The following is a 19,807-nucleotide window of genomic DNA, read 5'->3' as shown; positions in this document are numbered from 1 at the left end:
CTGCAGCCCTTTAATTGGTTATTTCTCCAAGGAACCCCTTAGTGGACTTCTGTTTGGTGGAAGATGGTATTTAGTATCCAAGATCTGGTCACCTAGCATTTTCATTGCTACTCGGATGTCATTGCTTCTAGGACCTCTTAGCAGACAGAACTAGGAAATATATATATACATGTATATATGTATATGTGCGTGTGTATATATGTATATATGCATAATACAAACATCAGTATATGTGTGTACATATATGTATTTCTAGAGCTATCTGTATGTGTTATATTTTAAATGAGTTTATTTACTAATACTTCTAGTTCTAATCCAGCATCTTAGGATTCTTTTAGTCTCCCGACTCTTTCCATTCTCTCTTTTTTTTTTTTTTTTGAGATGGAGTCTGACTCTGTCACCCAGGCTGGATTACAGTGGTGCAATCTCAGCTCACTGCAAGCTCCGCCTCCCAGGTTCACACCATTCTTCTGCCTCAGCCTCCTGAGTAGCTGGGACTACAGGCACCCGCCACCATGCCCGGCTAATTTTTTGTATTTTTTAGTAGAGATGGGGTTTCACTGTGTTAGCCAGGATGGTCTTGATCTGACCTTGTGGTCCGCCTGCCTCAGCCTCCCAAAGTGCTGGGATTACAGGTGTGAGCCACCGCATCTGGCCTCTCTCCATGCTTTTAAATCCTTTCTCCAACTGTGAGAAATCTAACTCCAATTATTTTAGTAAAAGGCAAAAGATTTATTCATTCTGAAGAGAAACTAGAACATTCTAATTATTTTAGATATATTCAACCATTTGCACAATCACCTAACATATTTGTTCAGTATGACCACTCTCCTAACCACTCAGACTGCCTTTTCCATCTGCTACTCCATTCCCCCTCCCACTGGGCTGGGGCATGCTGGCACCTTCGCTGGGCAATAGTCTCTCCCACACCATCCTGTTTCCTTGGATATGGGGCACATTGCTGGAGATGACTGTGCACAAAACCCATCACCTTTGTTGCCCTGCTTCCTCGGAAGCTGACGTCTCTGTGTTGGGAGGGGTAGGGAAGAAAAAGAAGGTTGGGAAGGGAAGGAAGAATGGGAGGAAAGGTAGAAAGTCACATTGCAGATATATATTTTGAGGACAGAGCTGACAGAATTTTCTGGTAGATTGAATATGGAGAGTGAGGAAGAGAAGTAGATAATGAAGTAATGATGATCCCAAGGTTTTTGGCCTGAGCAACTGGTAAGCATTAACTGAGATGAGGACAAAGCAGTATGAGGTTTGGTGGGGTTGATGAGGAGCTCATTTTGGATATGTTAGGTTTGACGTGCCTTTTAAACATGTAAGAGGAGATGTCAGTACTCACTGTACATGCATCATGAAGTGTGGGTTGGAGATGTATATTTGGAAATCCTTGGCATATAGATTTTATTTAAAGCCGTGAGCTCAGCTGAGATTACCAAGGAAGTAAGATAGATAGAAACGTTTATGCTGAGCCCAGGGACAATTTCGTGTTAGGGAGATGAGGAAGAACCAGCAGGGTGAGGTCAACCAGTGAGATGGGAGGAAAACCAGGTAAGTGTGATATTTTGGAAGTCAAGTGAAGAAAATCCTTCAGTTAAAATGAAAGGATCAACTATGTTAATGCTGTTGATAGGTCAAGTAAGATGTGGACTATGAGTTTACCACTGAATTTAGCAATATGGAAGTCACTGGGGACATTAATAATATGTATATGTGGAAGGGGGAGCTTGATTGGAGCAGGTTCAGAATGAATGGGAAGAAAGAAATGAGAGAGCCAGAGAACTCTTTAAAGGAGTTTCAGCCTCTATATAAGCCACAGTACTCTGCTTACATGTTTATTGGCTCTGCACCTGAGTAGCCTTTTCTGAGAGTCATGTGAGTAACCTTTTGTTATTACTATGTATACATTTTTTTGCTAAATACTGTTTGGTCTTAGGATGGTGAAATGTTACTGTAATTGGTCAAGTTAATAACTGACTGACAGTGTAGTTCCTACACTTGTGCACTGAGGAAATCATCAGGTCAGTTTCAGTGGCATAAAATAGGTAGAGAATACAAAGGAAGACCTAGTTTTGAAAAACTTTTCAGAGTGCTTAAAGTTTTGAAAGTGTCAGAGAAAATAGGAACTTCATAGATTCTATGGTAAGCAGCCTTCTTGGGCCTTGGTCAACACCTTGAGCTTTCTCTACAAAAAGTTTTCAGTATAGTGTATTGAAGAATGTTTTCTGTATCCACATATTTTTTGGTTTATAATGAAACCTCATTAGGAAATTGGAATATAGTTAGATTTGCTGAAATGAATTTGATGGTTTAGATGAGTGAATCCTTTATTGTCTAGATAGAAAATTGGTTGCGCCCTTAGCTTAAGGCATGGATGACAAATACGCAGTGCATATATACTTTCCACAGCCCTCTCCTATTGCTTATGAACCATGTCTGCTTTCCACAGTCATCTCCTATTACTTATGAACCACATTAACTTTTCATGCTGAACCCGGATGTAGCATCAGAATTCTTGTTAGTAATGTTCCATAAAGCCACTACCAATTAGTCTTACATGACATATGACATAAAACCTTTTTTGATCCCTGGTGTAAGAATTCAGTTCACAAGATAAAAATTATGCAGAAAACAACACATAAATTAGAAATGAGCTTTGAATTACTTATTCACATTCCTGGAGTTTATCAATAATAGTAGTGGCTAATGAGAAACCTTAATAGAGGTGACATAGGGATACAGTACTTGTTTCTTTGTCAAATAATTGAATTGATAGTTCATTTCTATTCTTTTCCTTTGTCCAAAGATTCTGGCCTGTTTGCTGAACTCGGTTATTTCACAGACACTGATGAGCTGCAATTGGAAGCAGCAAATGAGACGTATGTAAGTATTTACTAAGATTGAATAATGTGATATTTAGTCTTCAACCCTAATTATTGCAAGAAAGTTTCAGGACAGCAGATTCAGGCTAATAATTTAAGCTACATACTTAATGGGTAAATAGCTTCTACCATTAAGTATGAAAGTTAATAGCCATTTATAGTCAGTAAATGTAAGACAGTAGAAATTGCATTGGTCTTGGTGTGAGACTTGTATTCTAGGCCCACCTTTGGCCCTAGGGGTGGGTGACTTTGGAAAAGTCAGTAATCTGCCTACTTGGTTTTTACAGATAGTTTGCTACATAAGGGAATTGGCAGGTGACTTTGGAAAAGTTGCTAACCTGCCTACTTCTTGGTTTTTACAGATTCTTTGCTTTTAAAAAGGAAGTTGGTAAGTTCTGCTTGACTAAGTTGGTAAGTCATGCAGAATTTACCAGCTTCCTTTTTAAAAGTTGTATATTCATGTAGAAAGCTCTGAAAAGTAGGTATATCCTTACCTTTGGTTGGAGGTCTGTGTAAAAACTATTATAACACTCTGAGTCCCCAAGAGTATCTTAGATTTTCTTTTCTTGATTAGTACATATAAAGCTCTTTGCTATATAGAACTTTGATTTTGTCTTATTCTTTAATGGATGAGGTGCTATTTCACTTAAGAAGTAATTCAAGTGAGCAGAGTAATTTATCAATCAGGTTGAATATCACATCATTTTAAGCTCTTATTAACTTAAGTACAAAGTATGTAAAGATTGCTTAGTGAATTTCAGATATTTCTTAAACAATGATTTAGCAGTAGTTTTACCATGAATCGACAGAAGAGAATGAAGCACATGATATATTTTAAAAACTCAGTACATGGATTTTAATGGTTTCATTTCTCCATGGGATACTTTAGAATGTGGCCCGTTGATTAAATTGCCTTTTAATATTGACTATTTGAATAAGCAACTGATACTCATATTTCGTAACATCTAGAATCCTAAAAGAAAGTGTTTCTTTTAAACTGTGTCAAGAAACTGTGCTCAATTGGAAAGATTAAGGGAAATATATTCCTGATTTTACAACTAACATTCTATTATTTTATGAAAATCACTCAGTCTTTCAGTTCCTTAGTTTTTCTAGTATGACATGAAGGGATTGAATCTCTGAGAGCCCTTATGTCATTCTTCTTCCAAGTGGCAGTAGAATTTCCCATGCTAAATCACTGAAGAGCTAGAGTATATAAGCGCCAGTATGTTTCATTTTGCATAAACTGGGCCTGTTAAATTTCTGACGAGATAAATCTTTATGCTGTAGAAGGTATTTGACTTATTTGGCTGAAGATTGAGTCAGAAGTTTCCTGAAGTAGGTCATGCCCTTATTTAAAAGTATTGCTGGCAGTCAGGCAAGCAACATTGGTAACTTTACTTAGATTAAGAAAGTTTAAGGATTTTTTGGTTGCTGAAAGTATAAGGCTGCTGAATTTTTTTTTTTTTTTTTTTTAAGACGGAGTCTCGCACTTTCACCCAGACTGGAGTGCAGTGGCGCGATCTTGGCTCACTGCAAGCTCCACCTCCTGGGTTCACACCATTCTCTTGCCTGAGCCTCCTGAGTAGCTGGGACTTCAGGCGCCCACCACCATGCCCGGCTAATTTTTTGTATTTCTAGTAGAGACGGGGTTTCACCGTGTTAACCAGGATGGTCTCGATCTCCTGACCTTGTGATCCTCTCATGTTGGCCTCCCAAAGTGCTAGGATTACAGGTGTGAGCCACTGTGCCTGGCCTTTTTTTTTTTTTTTTAAGGACAGAGCCTCACTCTGTTGCCCAGGCTGGAGTGCAGTGGTGTGATCTCGGCTCACTGCAACCTCTGCCTCCCGGGTTCAAGCGATTTTCATGTCTCAGCCTCCTGAATAGCTGGGACTACAGGTACATGCTGCCACACCTGGCTAATTTTTGTATTTTTAGTAGAGACGGAGTTTCACTACATTGGCCAGGCTGGTCTTGAACTCCTGAGCTCTAGTGGTCTGCCCACCTCGGCCTCCCAGAGTGCTGGGATTACAGGCATGAGCCACCACGCCTGGCCAAAGCTGCTTAATTTTTTGGTGTGAAGATCCAAATAAGAGAAAAAAGTGAAGGAGATTGATTTTTTAAGAAATGGTTTTTTTATGATAGTTTTTTTTTTCATGTGCACTTTCACATGTACTCTCTATGTACCTTGTACTAATATTTATTCAGTTGTGGGCATCATAAGAAAATAGTGTCCCTTCTCTATTTCTGTTATATTCTCAATAAAAATGAACCATATAATAGTCATTTTGAAATGATAATATTCTTCTAGAAATTATTAACAAATGGTTGTTACCAATTACTAGATACATTTTCACTTTTTTTTTTTTTTTTGCCTGAGGTGTATTTTATTGTTGCTGTTTTGTTTGTTTGTTTTTGTTTTGTTTTTTGACAGGGTCTGGCTCTGTCTCCCAGGCTGGAGTGCAGTGGCATGATCTTGGCTCACTGCAGCCTCTATCTTTTGGGCTCAAGCCATCTTCCCACCCCAGCCTCCAGAGTACCATAGGTGCACGCCACTATGCCCAGCTAGTGTTTGTATTTTTTTGGGTAGAGATGGGTCTTGCCATGTTGCCCAGGCTGATCTTGAACCCCTGGGCTCAAGCAATCCTATTGTTGCTGTTTTATCATCTGTGACATTACGTTAATATTTACTGCCTTTTGACTTTATTGCATTATTTCTGTATTAAGTTTACTTCTCTTCTTGTCTCTGTGACTCCAGACACTTAATTTAAAAAAGTGCTGTTTGGTACTAACTTGATCTCAGACTTACATGAGGGCTCTGAAATTATGTGACACTTCTTTATTCATGTATATGGTATAAGGTGGTTATCTGGATGACCCAGAATATGCTTATATTTCAGTTAGAAAAACCACCTAAATGAAAAGAACTTACTGGAGCCTTTAAGAAGTTTGCTGATTCCTGTTTGAGAAACGTAGTTTTATTTTATAGGATTAAAAAGTGTGTTGTTTTTTTTTTTTTTTTTGGATTCATAAAAGTTTTAGAAATTTAGGAAGTATAGAACAGTAGAAAAGAAAGAAAATTACTCAGTGGTAACTACCTCTTTATGATTCTTGCCTGTCTTTTGTGTATATTCTTTCTATTGTATATAGAGATTATATTATGAATAGCATTTGCTTTGTCTTGTTTTTCTTAATGGCAGTGGGAAAATGTATTTTGCTGGATTTCCCTTAAGATAAAAGACACATTTTTGATTCCTGTAATGGTCATTCTCATAGAAAAGAATGAAGCCAACTGAATGTTTTAAATACTGAATCCCTTATCTCTTTCCTGGTTGTTGCTGCTGTGCTTCAGGTAACTGAATTGATTTTATCTCTAGGCTATCCAAGATGTATTCTCATACAAGACTGACTTAGAGTATTCTTTTTACTAGGTTGGCTAGTAGCAGTTATATTATTTGTGCCAAATTGTGTCTTGACAGTTTGATTTTAAGATGTGTATGTTTTATTCTTTTAATATTCTTTTGCTGATTTGAAACCTACAGGAAAACAATTTTGATCATCTTGATTTTGATTTGGATTTGATGCCTTGGGAGTCAGACATTTGGGACATTAACAACCAAATCTGTACAGGTAATTATGTATTTCACTGGTAAAAGTTTTAAAAAGATCAATTTTATTTTGTAGTTTGGTCATACTCAAAATTAGGTGCGGTTATTGGGCTATACTGGTAGGTTAAAAGATTCCTGGTGCTATGCATTCTACTTCTGGTATGGCAATTGTGTAAACAAATTTCTTGCCAAAAATGGATATGAGGAGTTTCATAGTTACGTTTCAGTAGTGTAATGAATGAATAGTTTGTATCAGAAATAGAAACAGTTATTTTGAATTATGAATAATGTCCCTATATAAGATTAACCTGAGAACCAGACAGGGCTTACCAGAACCTAGGAACTTGGTGGAGGAGTCCCATGCATTTTATACATGTATTTCTGAGATGGGGCAGCACCTTGTGATGCCAATATCTTTAAGGGGGCCTGATGAGGTCGGGGTTGAGTATACTGAAAGAAGCCAGAACCTGGAGCAAATTGCCAATGCTGGGGTACAGCTGATGGTAGAATGAAGAAAATCCCTTCTCCATTCTAGCTTCTAGTATCCCCTATTGACAGGACCTAAAGGGATGCCAACTGGGAATAATTTGTATCACTGATTATAGAAAGTGGACTTAGTGCTGAGAGACAGTGAGTAAATAACCAGCACATTCTCCTATCTAAATTCCTCTCTCCCCTGCACTACCCATTTCTCTTCATTTTATGTATTTACTTATATTGCTTCATGCCTGTCTGTCTTCATAGAATGTGGGATACACAAAATCAGTGTTCTGGTTTTATTGTTTGACAAACTACTCTAAATCTTAGTTGCTTAACGCAACAACCATTTTATTAGATTGCTAGAATCTATGGGTCACGAAATTTGACTGGGTGCTCCAAGGATGGCTTGTCTCTGCTCCATGATGTCCAGACCACAACTGGGGAGATTTGAAGATTGTAGTAGCTTGACATTTGGGGGCTAGAATCATCATGAGGTTTCTTTACTCATATGTGTGGCACTTGGGGTGGAATGACTTGAAGACTAGGACTACCAACTGGGGTGCCTGCATAGGGCTTCTCTATGTGGTGTAATGTTCTCAAATCATGGTGGTCTCAGGGTAGTCAGACTTCAAAAGCTCCAAGTATGAGTGTTCCAGGACACAAAGCAGAGTCTGCATTTCCAGCCTCAGAATTCACATAGCATTACTTCTATCCTCTCTTGATTGAAGGAGTCAAGCCCACCTAAATTCACGGGGAGGAGAAATCAACCCTACTTCTTGATGGGAAAGTGGCAAGATCACATTGTAGAAGATCATGAGGGAAGATCATGAGGGATGGTAGATACTGCATGGCTAACTTTGGAAAACACAATCTGCCATCTCCACCCTATTCTGTCTTTGACACCAAGGGATACTGCCTGGGCCATAGTTGCTCAGTACATTTTTATAGGATAAATTAATAGTTTAAAAGATATGAACATTTTTTATGAGTTTTAATTGTATTGTCAAAAATGCTTTCCAAAATAATTATTTCCTATTCCTTATTGTTTTTAAGTAAGTTTTTGGGAATCTATAATATTTTGCATATGGTATAGTATTCAAAAGGTACAAAAATCTGTATAGTAGAAAAATGTCTCCTGCTTTTATTCTTTAGCCGACAAGTTGTGCTTTCCAGAGACAACCACTGTTACCACTTTCTTCTGTTTACCCTTCCAGAGAATTAGTGCAGATGCAAGTGTACACATATTTGCACACACACACACAGACATACATATATATACAGCCCCCTCCCCACATATATAATTTGTTATACAAGTGGAAGCTTACTAGATATATTGTTTTCTGCATCTTGCATTTTCACTTGTTATATTTTGGTGACCTTGGCTTCCATATCCGATTGAATTTTAAAAGTAGATTTTACCTTCTTTCTTGTTCATTTTATTCTAAGTTTTTATTGTCCAGTGGGTAAAACCTTTCCTCCATGTTTTCCAGTTAAAGATATTAAGGCAGAACCTCAGCCACTTTCTCCAGCCTCCTCAAGTTATTCAGTCTCATCTCCTCAGTCAGTGGACTCTTATTCTTCAACTCAGCATGTTCCTGTGAGTAGCCAGTTTTTTTACAATGATTTTGGCTATAATATGCTATCTGGAAAATATGTATATGGGGGAGACAGTTAACATTTATTGAATGCTACTGTGAGTTATATTATCTCATTTAATGAGGGAACTGAGACTTTAGAAAGGGCCTTATGGGAGCTAGAAAGTTGTTAGTGCCTTTGGTTTTGCCCTCTTTCCCCTCTGTTCATGCCTCCATAATTTCATTGTTTCATTTGTTTCATTGCATTTGAACAGTATCCAGTATTTGTTTTTTGGCTTACTGTCTTTTCTCCCTCCCTTTCTTTCTCCTCCCTATTAGGATATACATTCTTTATATATGGACATAGAAGAGTGTAAGATGGTCAGTTTTTATAACTCTTTAGCCACAGCATCTAGAATGATTGCCTTAGTTTGGGAATGCCTAGTGCTACCTTTTGAAGTGGCTGACATTTTTATAGAAGTCTGGTAGCTCTTTTAAGAATGCTTCTGCTCTGTGTCCAAACAAAAGCCCTGAGGCCAGGAAAAGGAAGTACCTGATTTAGGTACTTTTTAGAATGGGGAAAGGGAATGTAGAAAAATAAAAAAATCGAATAATATTTTAGTATATTACATGTGCTATAAATTGTGGTATCTTTGTTCCTGCAGGCTCTACATTTAGTTACTAAATCCTGGTGGTTGTATGCACATATTAATTCAAGGATTTATCTTTTCTGCCCCTGTCAGGCCATCACCATCTCGCCTGGATTAAGTCAATAAGATTTTAACTGGTCAGCCTTCCAACTCCTCAAACCTTTCTTAGCATGGAATCTTCAAAGAGAAATCTTTCAGTGTCACAAGCTTTACTGTATCAGTAATTTGCTTAAAACTTTAGTAACTTCCCAGTCCTTACAAGGACGAAATTTAAATTCCCAGAGTACTAGGCCCTCCATGATCTGGCCTGCATTTACCTTTCCAGTCTCCTTTCTTGCTATCCCCTCCTACTTCCACATTCCCCTTAACTTGAGACCTGTGAGAGTTCCTGTCTGAGAGCTCCTATGCACTCCACTCATTCAACCGCTGTGCCAGGCACTGTTCCAGATGCTGGCAGTGAACAACAGCAGTGAGATCGCTGCTCTTACAGATCTAGGTTTTTGTACGTCCTCTTTCTTCTGCCTAGAATAGCCCCATTTTTTTTCTTGTCTTGGAAAACTCATCCTTCAAGTCCCAGTTCAAAAATTACTTCCTTTATGAAGCTTTTCTCTGATTGCTACTATTGGTAGCTGTCTGAGGTCCCACAATTTCTCCAAATGATATAATTTTTTTAAAAAATTAATAATTTATTTTTGAAGTCAAAATTATATAATAAGATATATTCAGAAAAGCCTGGTTTCTATCCATGTCATTTCCATCCTTTTTTACACAAAAGGTAGCATACTGTATACCCTGTCCTGTACCTTGCTTTTTTAGCTTAGCAGGATAACTCTAATTTCAGAGTATATGATTTTCCCATTATGCTACATAATGTTTCATTGCATAACCTTATCATGCTTAATTCAGTGATTTCCTTATTGATGAATATTTGTGTTGTTTTTAGTCTTTTCCAGACCCAAATAACCTGTACATAAGTCTTTTCCAGACTCAAATAACCTATAGTAAATAACCTGGTACATAAGTCACTTTATATTTTTGCCAGGATATTTTTGGGATATATTCCAAGAGGTGGGATTGCTGAAACCAGGATAAATACACTTGAATTTTGCTAGATATTGCCAAATTTCTCTCTATAGGGGTTGTAAAATGTTACATCCTCATCAGCAGTGTGTAAGAGGGCCCGTTTTCCCATCATCACTCCACAATAGGTTTTATTTTATATCTCTTTTATTATAAGTATGGTTAAATATCTATTCATATGTTTTATATGTTTAAGGCCTATTTGCATTTCTGTTTAAAAAATGAACTGTCAGTTCAAACTTTTGTTCTTTTTTTTGAGATGAAGTCTTGTTCTTGTCCACCAGGCTGGAGTGCAATGGCAGATCTCGGCTCACTACCACCTCCGCCTCCTGGCTTCAAGCAATTCTCCTGCCTCAGCCTCCTGAATACCTGGGATTACAGGCGCCTGCCACCACGCCCGGCTAATTTTTGTATTTTTAGTAGAGACAGGGTTTCACCATGTTGTCTAGGCTGGTTTTGAACTCCTGACCTCAGGTGATCTGCCTGCCTCAGCCTCCCAAAGTGCTGGGATTACAGGCATGAGCCATGGTGCCCGGCCATTCATTTTTTAATTGAATTGTATTGGTCTTTTTAGTATTTTAGCTTTATTATATATTGGGGTTATTAGTCCTTAGTTTGTGAACTAAGCTGCAAATATTTTTTCCCCAGTTTTTCTTTTGTCTCTTTGCTTTATTTCTGGTGTTTATTTTCCCTGGGTATACTGTTTTCTATAGCCAAATTATTGATCTTTTCTTTAATTGCCTTTTTGGTCACTCAAAGGAGGGTTTTCACCACTCAGAGGTTATAAAATAATTCACTCATATTTTTATTCTTACTTTTTTTAAGTTAATTTTTTGTTTGGAACAATCTCAAATTCACAGAAGTGTTGTTAGTACATTGCAAATAACTTGTTTTTTCCTTGTGCTTTTGAGAGTAAGTTACCAGTCGATGCCCTATCACTGCAATACTTTAGTGTCTGCTTCCTACAAGCACAGATATTTCTTAGATAGCCATAATACAAGCACAAAATCGGGAAATAAACATTGATATGTTACTATAATCTAACCTTCAGCTCTTGTTTAAATTGTGCCACATATCCCATAGGTGTCCTTTAGACTATCAAAAGAACCCAGTTCAGAACCAAGCATTGCATATGGTTGTCTTGTCTTTTTAATCTTGTTCAGTATGAAACAGTTCTTCATTAATCCTTGACTTTCTTCACCTTGTCACTTTTGGGGATTAGGGGTTAGTTATTTTGAAGAGTGTTTCTCGGTTGGGTTTGTCTAATGTTTCTTTAGGATCATATTCAGGTTTTATATCTGTGGTAGGAAAGTGATGTCTGTGTCCATCTCGTTTACTTTTGATGACCCAATTTTGATTTTTTCTAATACTGATTATGTTCACTTTGATCACTTCATAGATGTTTTCTGCCAACCTATTCCATTGTGAAGTTGCTTTTTCTCTCTTTGCCATACATATTTTGTGAGGAAGATACTTTAAGACTGTGTAAAAATATCCTGTTCTTCATCAAACTTTATATTTGTTCACTTATTTGTTAATATCAATATAGATTCATCATTTCTTATTTTATGCAACAGATTATAATCCAGTACTGTAATTATTTGTTCTGATTCTTACATTGTCCTGGATTTCGTCAGTGGGGGTCCCTTCACACCAGCTCTTATGTTCTTTTAACATGTCTCCTTTGGGCTCTGATGTCCTTACACCAGGCTATCTCCCATGTGGATGCCCTCATCACTCTGCTGTGACTCCTCATGCCAGGCTGCCTGCCATGTCAGTGCCCTCTCTACCGTTCTTGGACCCTGACATTCCACCAGGCTGCTTCTCTGCATGGATGGTGGTCTTGCTTTGCCCCATCTAGTGGCTTAGGATAAAATTATTCAGGAAGGAATATTTTCTAAGTGACTATGAATAAATATTTATCATGAGATATTATTTTTAGCGTTTAGATCTCTGATCCATTTGAAATTACCCTTGTGTATGATATGAGATACAAATACAATTTTATGTTTTTCCAAATGACTACCAAAAGGATTATTCTAGTACCATTTATTAAAAAGTTCATCTGATTTCAATTGTATGCATGTATTTTAAATTTATGTAATGGTGTTATAGTATATATCTTTATTTACTTTTAAAAATCAGCACAGTGTTTTTAAGATCAATTCCTATTGCTCTGTGTAATCAAATCTGTTGAATCTAACTCTGTACAACATTCAAATATGCATTCACTACATTTTAACCTACACCATAATGAATATTTTAAAAAATGTTCCCTTACGGACCCATGTGAGAAATCCTTTAGGATATATGCCTAGGATTGCTGGGTGATAGAATGTGCAGAGATTTAATTTGACAAGTGCTTCCATATTGCTCTCCAGGATCATCACAGTACTCTGTGGGCTGGCAGCAGTGCTCGAGGGTCCCTGTGACTTCTCTACTGATGCTTGGCATTATCTGCCTTTTTAATTTTTACCCCTTGGCACAATGTGTTTTGTTATTGTTTGCTTTTATTTTGTTTTACTTTGTATTTCTTTGGTTATTGTTTTCAACATTTATTTATATTCTTATGAGCTTTTTGGACTTTTTTCTTTTATACATTGTTTATTCCTGTCCTTTTCCAGTTTTTCTACTCAGTTGTTGTCTTCTTGTTTATCTGTAGAAATTCCTCATATATTTGAAATAGTAAACTCTTGTTGGATTTAGACATTCAAATTGCCTATATCTTTTCTCTATTATCTATTAACTTTGTAGTCTTTATTAAGTATAAATAGTTAATTTTGAATTACTCAGGCTTATCTTTTTTTTTTCTTTTCCTGTATGGTTTATTTCAGAAGTCCTTCCATGCTTTTAGGTCACAGAGATATTCTCCTGCATTTTCTTCGATTACCCATATGGTTTACCTTTCACATTTAGGGTTCTTAATACTCTTAGACTCCACTTTAATATGTGCTATTATGTAGGGATCCAGCAGTAGGTAGGGATCTAGTTTTAATTTTCTCTATAGAAATGAATCAGTTTTCCTAACTGTATTATCTTCGTAATCATTTGTAATCACTCTGTTCAACAATATTGTATATTTCTCTGTTAACTCAAATCTTTTATGCCTCTTAGTTCAGTTGTGTAGTTTTCTTCATATGGGTCCTGCACATTCCTTAGAAAATTTCTAGGTATTTTGTAATTGTTATTGCTATTGTGAGTGAAATATTTATTTGTTTTATTTAAATCTTTTTTATTTTTAATTTTTCTGGGTACATAGTAGGCATATATATATGTGGGGTACGTGAGATGTTTTGACCCAGGCATGCAGTGTGAAATAATGAGATATGGAAAATGGGGCATCCATTCCCTCAAGCATTTATCCTTTGTGTTATAAACAATCCAGTTACAGTCTTTTTGTTATTTTAAAATGTATAACTAAGCTCTTATTGAGTATAGTCACCCTGCTGTGCTATTAAATAATATGTCTTATTCCTTCTCCCCTTTTTTTTTTTTTAATCTGTTAACAATCCCCGTCTCACTACCAGCTTCTCAGTACCCTTCCCAGCCTCTGGTAACCATCTTTCTACTCTACGTTCATGATTTCAGTTGTTTTGGTTTTTTGATCCCACAAATAAGTGAGAACATGTGATGTTTGTCTTTCCATGCCTGACTTGAAATATTTATTTTTTATTATGTTTTCTAAGTGAGTATTAATATAATATTTTCAAGGTCAAATTTTTTTTGCCAGTGGATGGTTACATGTGCTTCAAGTATATAGCATATTACCTTGCTAAAAGGCACGCTGTCTCTTTTGTTTTAATGTTTTTTTAATTTCTTCTTTTAGTGTAATTATACTAGAATTACAGAAAAAGCAAGTAGCTATTTTTTATCCTGACTTTAATTGTAATGCATTCAGCATTGGCTTTGGCTGTATAATTACTTATAACTTTTTAATGTTAAGAAACTATTCCTCGAATCCTTGTTTTCTAGGATTTTATTGAGGAATACTTGTCGAATTTTATCAAATACTTTTTAAGCATCGAAGGCCATGAAGATAATAGTCTCCTCCCGTGTTACCTTGTACTCTTTGGTTTCTTGGAAATATATTTTAATACACTCTACATTTTGCTCAGCTTACATGCTGAGTAGGTGTTAAGGATGAATGAAGATGCAATTGTCACTCTCACTAGTGAGAGTGAGAGCATCTCTTTCTCCCATATCCTCTCCAGGTCATTTTAATTTTTTTGTGATTAAAGTTTACATTTGCCTTTGGCTACCATTTGCATTTCCTTTTCAGTGAAATGACTGTTCCTGCCCTTTGTCTATTTTTCGCAAATATTTTCTATCAATATATATCTTTTAACTTTGTTTATGGTCTAGTTTTTATTGTTAAATATTTTACTTATTATTTGTTCAAATCTATTTCTTCTTCCTTTGTGGCTTCTGGGTGTTCAGACTTAAGAACATCCTGAGAGTAAACAAGTATTCTCTTAAATTTTGTTTTTATATTCTTATAGATTATTTTGAAGATGGTATGAAGTAGAGATTATGTTTATTGCGTGATCATATATCCCATCTTTTCTGTCTGAATTGAATTGCTACTTCTATGTTGTTTCTTTATTCTAACAAACTGAGACAGATTCACTGAATATTAAAAGACTTTGGGAAAATGCGAATGTTATCTTTATGTATCTCAGTCATTATGAATTCACCTACTAAATTAAAGAAAATAGCACTGCTGGCTGGGTGGGGTGGTTCACGCCTGTAATCCCAGCACTTTGGGAGGCCAAGGCAGGTGGATCATATGACGTCAGGAGTTCTAGAGCAGCCCAGCCAACATGGTGAAACCCCTCTCTACCAAAAATACAAAAACTTAGCAAGGCATGGTGGCACACATCTGTGGTCGTAGCTACTCGGGAGGCTAAGGCAGGAGAATTGCTTGAACCTGGAAGGCAGAGGTTGCAGTGAGCTGAGATTGCGTCACTGCACTCCAGCTTGGGCAACAGAGTGAGACTCTGCCTCAAAAAAAAGAAAATAGCACTGCTCCATTCATGCATCTTTCTTTTACATTTGGAAGAAAGGCAGTATTACAAAATAGAAAATAGAAAAGGATAAAAATAAAATTATTTTGCTTTTGATATTCTTTTAAGACTGAATAAGAGAGATTATGGAGAAAGGATATTGGCATTTTAACTGCAACCTTATACTGATACTGGATGTTTGTATGACTAGCAATCAAGTTTTATGTTTGTGTGTGTGTGTGTGTGTGTTTGTAGTTTGTAGGAAGAAATGTAGAAACAGATCAATGACTCATATCTTTAATATAACAGGATGGCATAGACTTACTCAGCATTTTGATTTTTTTTCCTTTGATATAGATGGATCATGCTGATAGTCACTTACTACTTAATATATAGATACAGTTTCTAATATACCTTTCCCTTGAAGTTACCTTGAAGTGTTTTTCTGTTTATATATGGGTCTCCTCCTTTTCTATGCAATTTGCTGCTTAAGGATTATACTCATTAATCTTTGTTTTTATTTTGCTACAGGAGGAGTTGGATTTGTCTTCTAGTTCTCAGATGTCTCCTCTTTCCTTATATGGTGAAAGCTCTAATAGTCCCTCTTCAGCAGAGCCACTGAAGGAAGATAAGCCTGTCACTGGTCCTAGGAACAAGACTGGTATTACTCTATCTCCTAACTTCTGTTATTTCTGTTTCAGATTGAGCTTAGGTTCCATTTCTTAAAGGAAAATGCTGGATTAAGTTTATGTGTATTAGGCTGGCGTTTTTTTTTTTTTTTTTTGAGACGGAGTCTCACTTTGTCGCCCAGGCTTGAGTGCAGGGGCACCATCTTGGCTCACTGCAAGCTCCGCCTTCTGGGTTCACGCTATTCTCCTGCCTCAGCCTCCGAGTAGCTGGGACTACAGGCACGCACCACCACGCCCGGCTAATTTTTTTTGTATTTTTAGTAGAGACGGGGTTTCACCGTGTTAGCCAGGATGGTCTCGATCTCCTGACCTCGTGATCCGCCTGTCTCGGCCTCCCAAAGTGCTGGGATTACAGGCTTGAGCCACCGCGCTCGGCCTGGCTTGCTGTTTTTTAATTGGTGGACCTATATTGTTTGTTGTGAGTGATTACTGTGGAGAGGAAAGGGGAGAAATAATCTTTGGTTGTCTCTGTCTTTATAGGTGAAAGATACTTTAAAATAGACTCAGACCCCACCATCTTCAGGAGAGATTTCAAAGTTTCTGTTAAAGATAACTGAATGGAGGGCCATTCAACTATGACGTTTGTTACCTGTTAATCTCTGGGTGTTATTCCATGATTTTAGCTCTTCTCCTTTACCAGTTAGTGTGTCCCATTCCCAAAACTGCAGCTTGGCTAGAAAAGAAGGTAACAGTTGAAGTACTTTTCTTCAGTTCATTCAGGTATATGTATTGTAGCAAGGTGTGTGATAGAATCTGTTTTTTAGGGCTTGCTTAATTGCTTTCACATTGACTTGTGGTTTGTCTGTTTTTCCTCCAGAAAATGGACTGACTCCAAAGAAAAAAATTCAGGTGAATTCAAAACCTTCAATTCAGCCCAAGCCTTTATTGCTTCCAGCAGCACCCAAGACTCAAGCAAACTCCAGCGTTCCAGCAAAAACCATCATTATTCAGACAGTACCAACACTTATGCCATTGGCAAAGCAGCAACCAATTATCAGTTTACAACCTGCACCCACTAAAGGTACCTGAGCAGAATTTAAGGCTGTGTATGTTTATTTGGAGGGCAGTAAGGGTCGTGTCATATGATTTGTTTTAAATCAGGTTATAATTTCTGAGCACGTGCTGTTTGTCAGGAATGTATTTGGTTATGAGGACATTGCAGAGGTGACTAATGTATGGTTCCTGTCATAACAAGAGATATAGCTCTCCAGACCAGTTACATCCGATGGTTATTTTGAAAATCTGGGACATTTTCTTGGTGCCATTTTAATCTGGTGGACTAAATACAGAAACACAAATTTTTAGCTAGTTGAATGCAGAGTTCAGGTCAGCCAGATTTTTGTGGCTGTGAACTTTTTTTGTTTTTAAGGGTATTTAAAATAATAGGGTCCATTTCAGGTGTGTGATAGCAATAGAATCAAGCCCTTAATCTCTGAGGAGGGTGCATGGTTTAGTAAACAGTATATTGACCTGGTCACTATGAGCAGATCTGAACTCTGTTTTCAACTAGCTAAGAATTTGTGTGTTTCATATTTTATCCACCAGATGGCCTCATATACTTGTGATTCTATAAGAGGTTTAGGTCATAATTGAAAGAAGTTCAAGTCTGAGGATTTGGTACTATTCAGATATAGGAGTCATTTGCGTATGGAGATCTCTTAGGTAGGTTAGTCATCATTGTACTCATACTGATGTCTGTGTACATTGAGTTCAAGAAAACTTGTGCAACATTCTTTTCTCTGGATTTAGTTTGTTGGCACCAGATGTGACTAGGCGATAATGGGGTATGGGTTGTAAATAAATACCAATATTACATTTGCTTTTATGACTGTATCTCATCTCCAATTGTAAATAGTTAGCTCGTTTTTGGAGCATAGTTTTATTGAGGGTAAATTTGATAAATTTAATTTCCAGATACTCTTTTAGCTTTGTTCTATTACATGGTCATAGACAATATGACATTGATAAAAAGAAGACCTAGATGAGAAAATGGATGGATCAGTGAAAATTCATCAATCAGTCCCACCAAAAATAAACAGACAAACAAACAAAAACCAGTTTGAAATTCCTGTCCTCTCAGTACAAAGTCAAAACTGCTGCTTTTTCCATATGAAAAATAGCAATCCTATAGAATAGGTATTCTTGTGATTTATAAGTGTGTATTAAGGGTTTATGAACTCCTTGAAATAAAATGCAGGATTTAATGTATGTTCATATTTGGATTATTCTAGGGATAGTCTTCAAAACTTTCATTAGGATCTCATAAGGATCTGTGCCTTCCCAAAGGCTAAGAATTTAAACTAATGAAGAAACTCATTTAGTTCCCATAAGCTATTAAAATACGTCTATGCAGGAAGTCTGACATTAATATGACTAGTGTATAAAGCAGGGGTCTTCCTAAGAATTTGCCCTTAGCAGATCATTGACTATGTTTGAGTGATGGAAGATCTTACCTATAGTAAGAAGACAAACTGTTCTTTTCTGAGCAGTTTATCAGTTCCAGAAACCTGAATTACACGTTATTTGAAACTTCAGTACTTTCCTGTGATATGAAGACTATACTTATTTTTTTGTGAGCATGTGCTAATATGAGGAACTGCACCTTGTCTGTTTTTTTTTTTCTTTTTTTTGAGACGGAATCTCTCTCTGTTGCCAGGCTGGAGTGCAGTGGTGTGATCTCGGCTCACTGCAACTTCTGCCTCCTGGGTTCAAGTGATTCTCCTGCCTCAGCCTCCAGAGTAGCTGGGACTACAGGCATGTGCCACCATGCCCAGCTAATTTTTATATTTTTAGTAGAGGTGGGGTTTCATCGTGTTGGCCAGGATGATCTTGATCTCTTGATCTCGTGATTGCCCGCCTCGGCCTCCCAAAGTGTTGGGATTACAGGTGTGAGCCACCGCGCCTGGCGCCTTGTCTGTTTTTATAGTACAATCTAAATAGGTGGTATTATTGTAATAACATACAGATTTAAGGTATGTTTTTCATTCATTTGAGAGTGGAGAGGGAGGAAGAAGGGAAGTATAGGCAAGGCATTATGCGGTTAATCATGTTAATACTAGTAGTAAGTATTTTACCGTTGAAAAAGAAGAGATAATTTCCACAGGTTTAAGACTCAGATTCTCTATCTTGGAATATAAAACTCTTCACAATTTGACTCTAGTTTAGTTTTTAGTTTTTTTTTTAATAGAGGGTCTCACTATATTGCTCAGTCTGGTCTTGACCTCCTGGGCTCAAGGGATCTACCCACCTCGATCTCCCAAAGCTCTGGGGTTAAGGCATGAGCCACCATGCCTGGCGTTCTAGTTTAGTTTTTGAACTTTATAATATTACTCTTTTCTATAAATCCCTTCTTCTAGCTCAACTAATCTGGCATTGCCCTTTGGATTCTCTTGTTTTTCCTAGTTTTTTGGCTCACCATTTTCTACCAACCAGCAACAACTTATGCCTACTTCTACTTCTCAGTCCTCCATGTCCTTTAAGACTGTTTTGAGTAGTGTAGATGAGAGATAATGAAAACCTGGAATATCAGTAAAAGCGGAGAACCAGGATGAAGAGTAGAGATGTTAAAAGTGTAGAATCATAGAGATTGGTAATTGGATCATGTAGAAGGAGGCTGAAGGATAGAGAGAAAGGTATCTAGGATGACTTCCATTTTTCTATCTTGGGGCTTTTTGGGTAGATGATGGCGAAAATTATTGAAATGGGAGACAGAGGTAAAATACGTTGCCCAGATCACTCTGCTAATAAGAAATAGAGCCAGAACTTGAGCCCAGGTGGTCTGGCTTGGAGTCTATATAAATAATCACTATACTGTATTGCCTTAAAAAAAAATGAC

At 37.1% G+C, this 19,807-nt stretch overlaps 1 protein-coding gene across 3 annotated transcripts in view; it reads left to right on the top strand.

The window, feature by feature from the left end:
* Positions 1 to 19,807, top strand: part of ATF6 (activating transcription factor 6) — a 188,473-nt gene that overhangs the window by 9,982 nt on the left and 158,684 nt on the right. For all 3 annotated transcript variants that reach the window (XM_007976372.3, XM_073008194.1, XM_073008195.1), the window contains exons 2-6: positions 2,813 to 2,889; positions 6,431 to 6,518; positions 8,467 to 8,573; positions 15,815 to 15,944; positions 16,790 to 16,993. In XM_007976372.3, the coding sequence (XP_007974563.3) occupies positions 2,813 to 2,889; positions 6,431 to 6,518; positions 8,467 to 8,573; positions 15,815 to 15,944; positions 16,790 to 16,993 (606 nt within the window). The remainder of the gene's footprint in view (positions 1 to 2,812; positions 2,890 to 6,430; positions 6,519 to 8,466; positions 8,574 to 15,814; positions 15,945 to 16,789; positions 16,994 to 19,807) is intronic.

The sequence above is a fragment of the Chlorocebus sabaeus genome, chromosome 20 (assembly GCF_047675955.1).
Source record: "Chlorocebus sabaeus isolate Y175 chromosome 20, mChlSab1.0.hap1, whole genome shotgun sequence".
Classification (NCBI taxonomy): domain Eukaryota; kingdom Metazoa; phylum Chordata; class Mammalia; order Primates; family Cercopithecidae; genus Chlorocebus; species Chlorocebus sabaeus.
The sequence above is the reverse complement of the archived record's forward strand: the minus strand, read 5'-3'. Positions and strand labels throughout refer to the sequence as shown.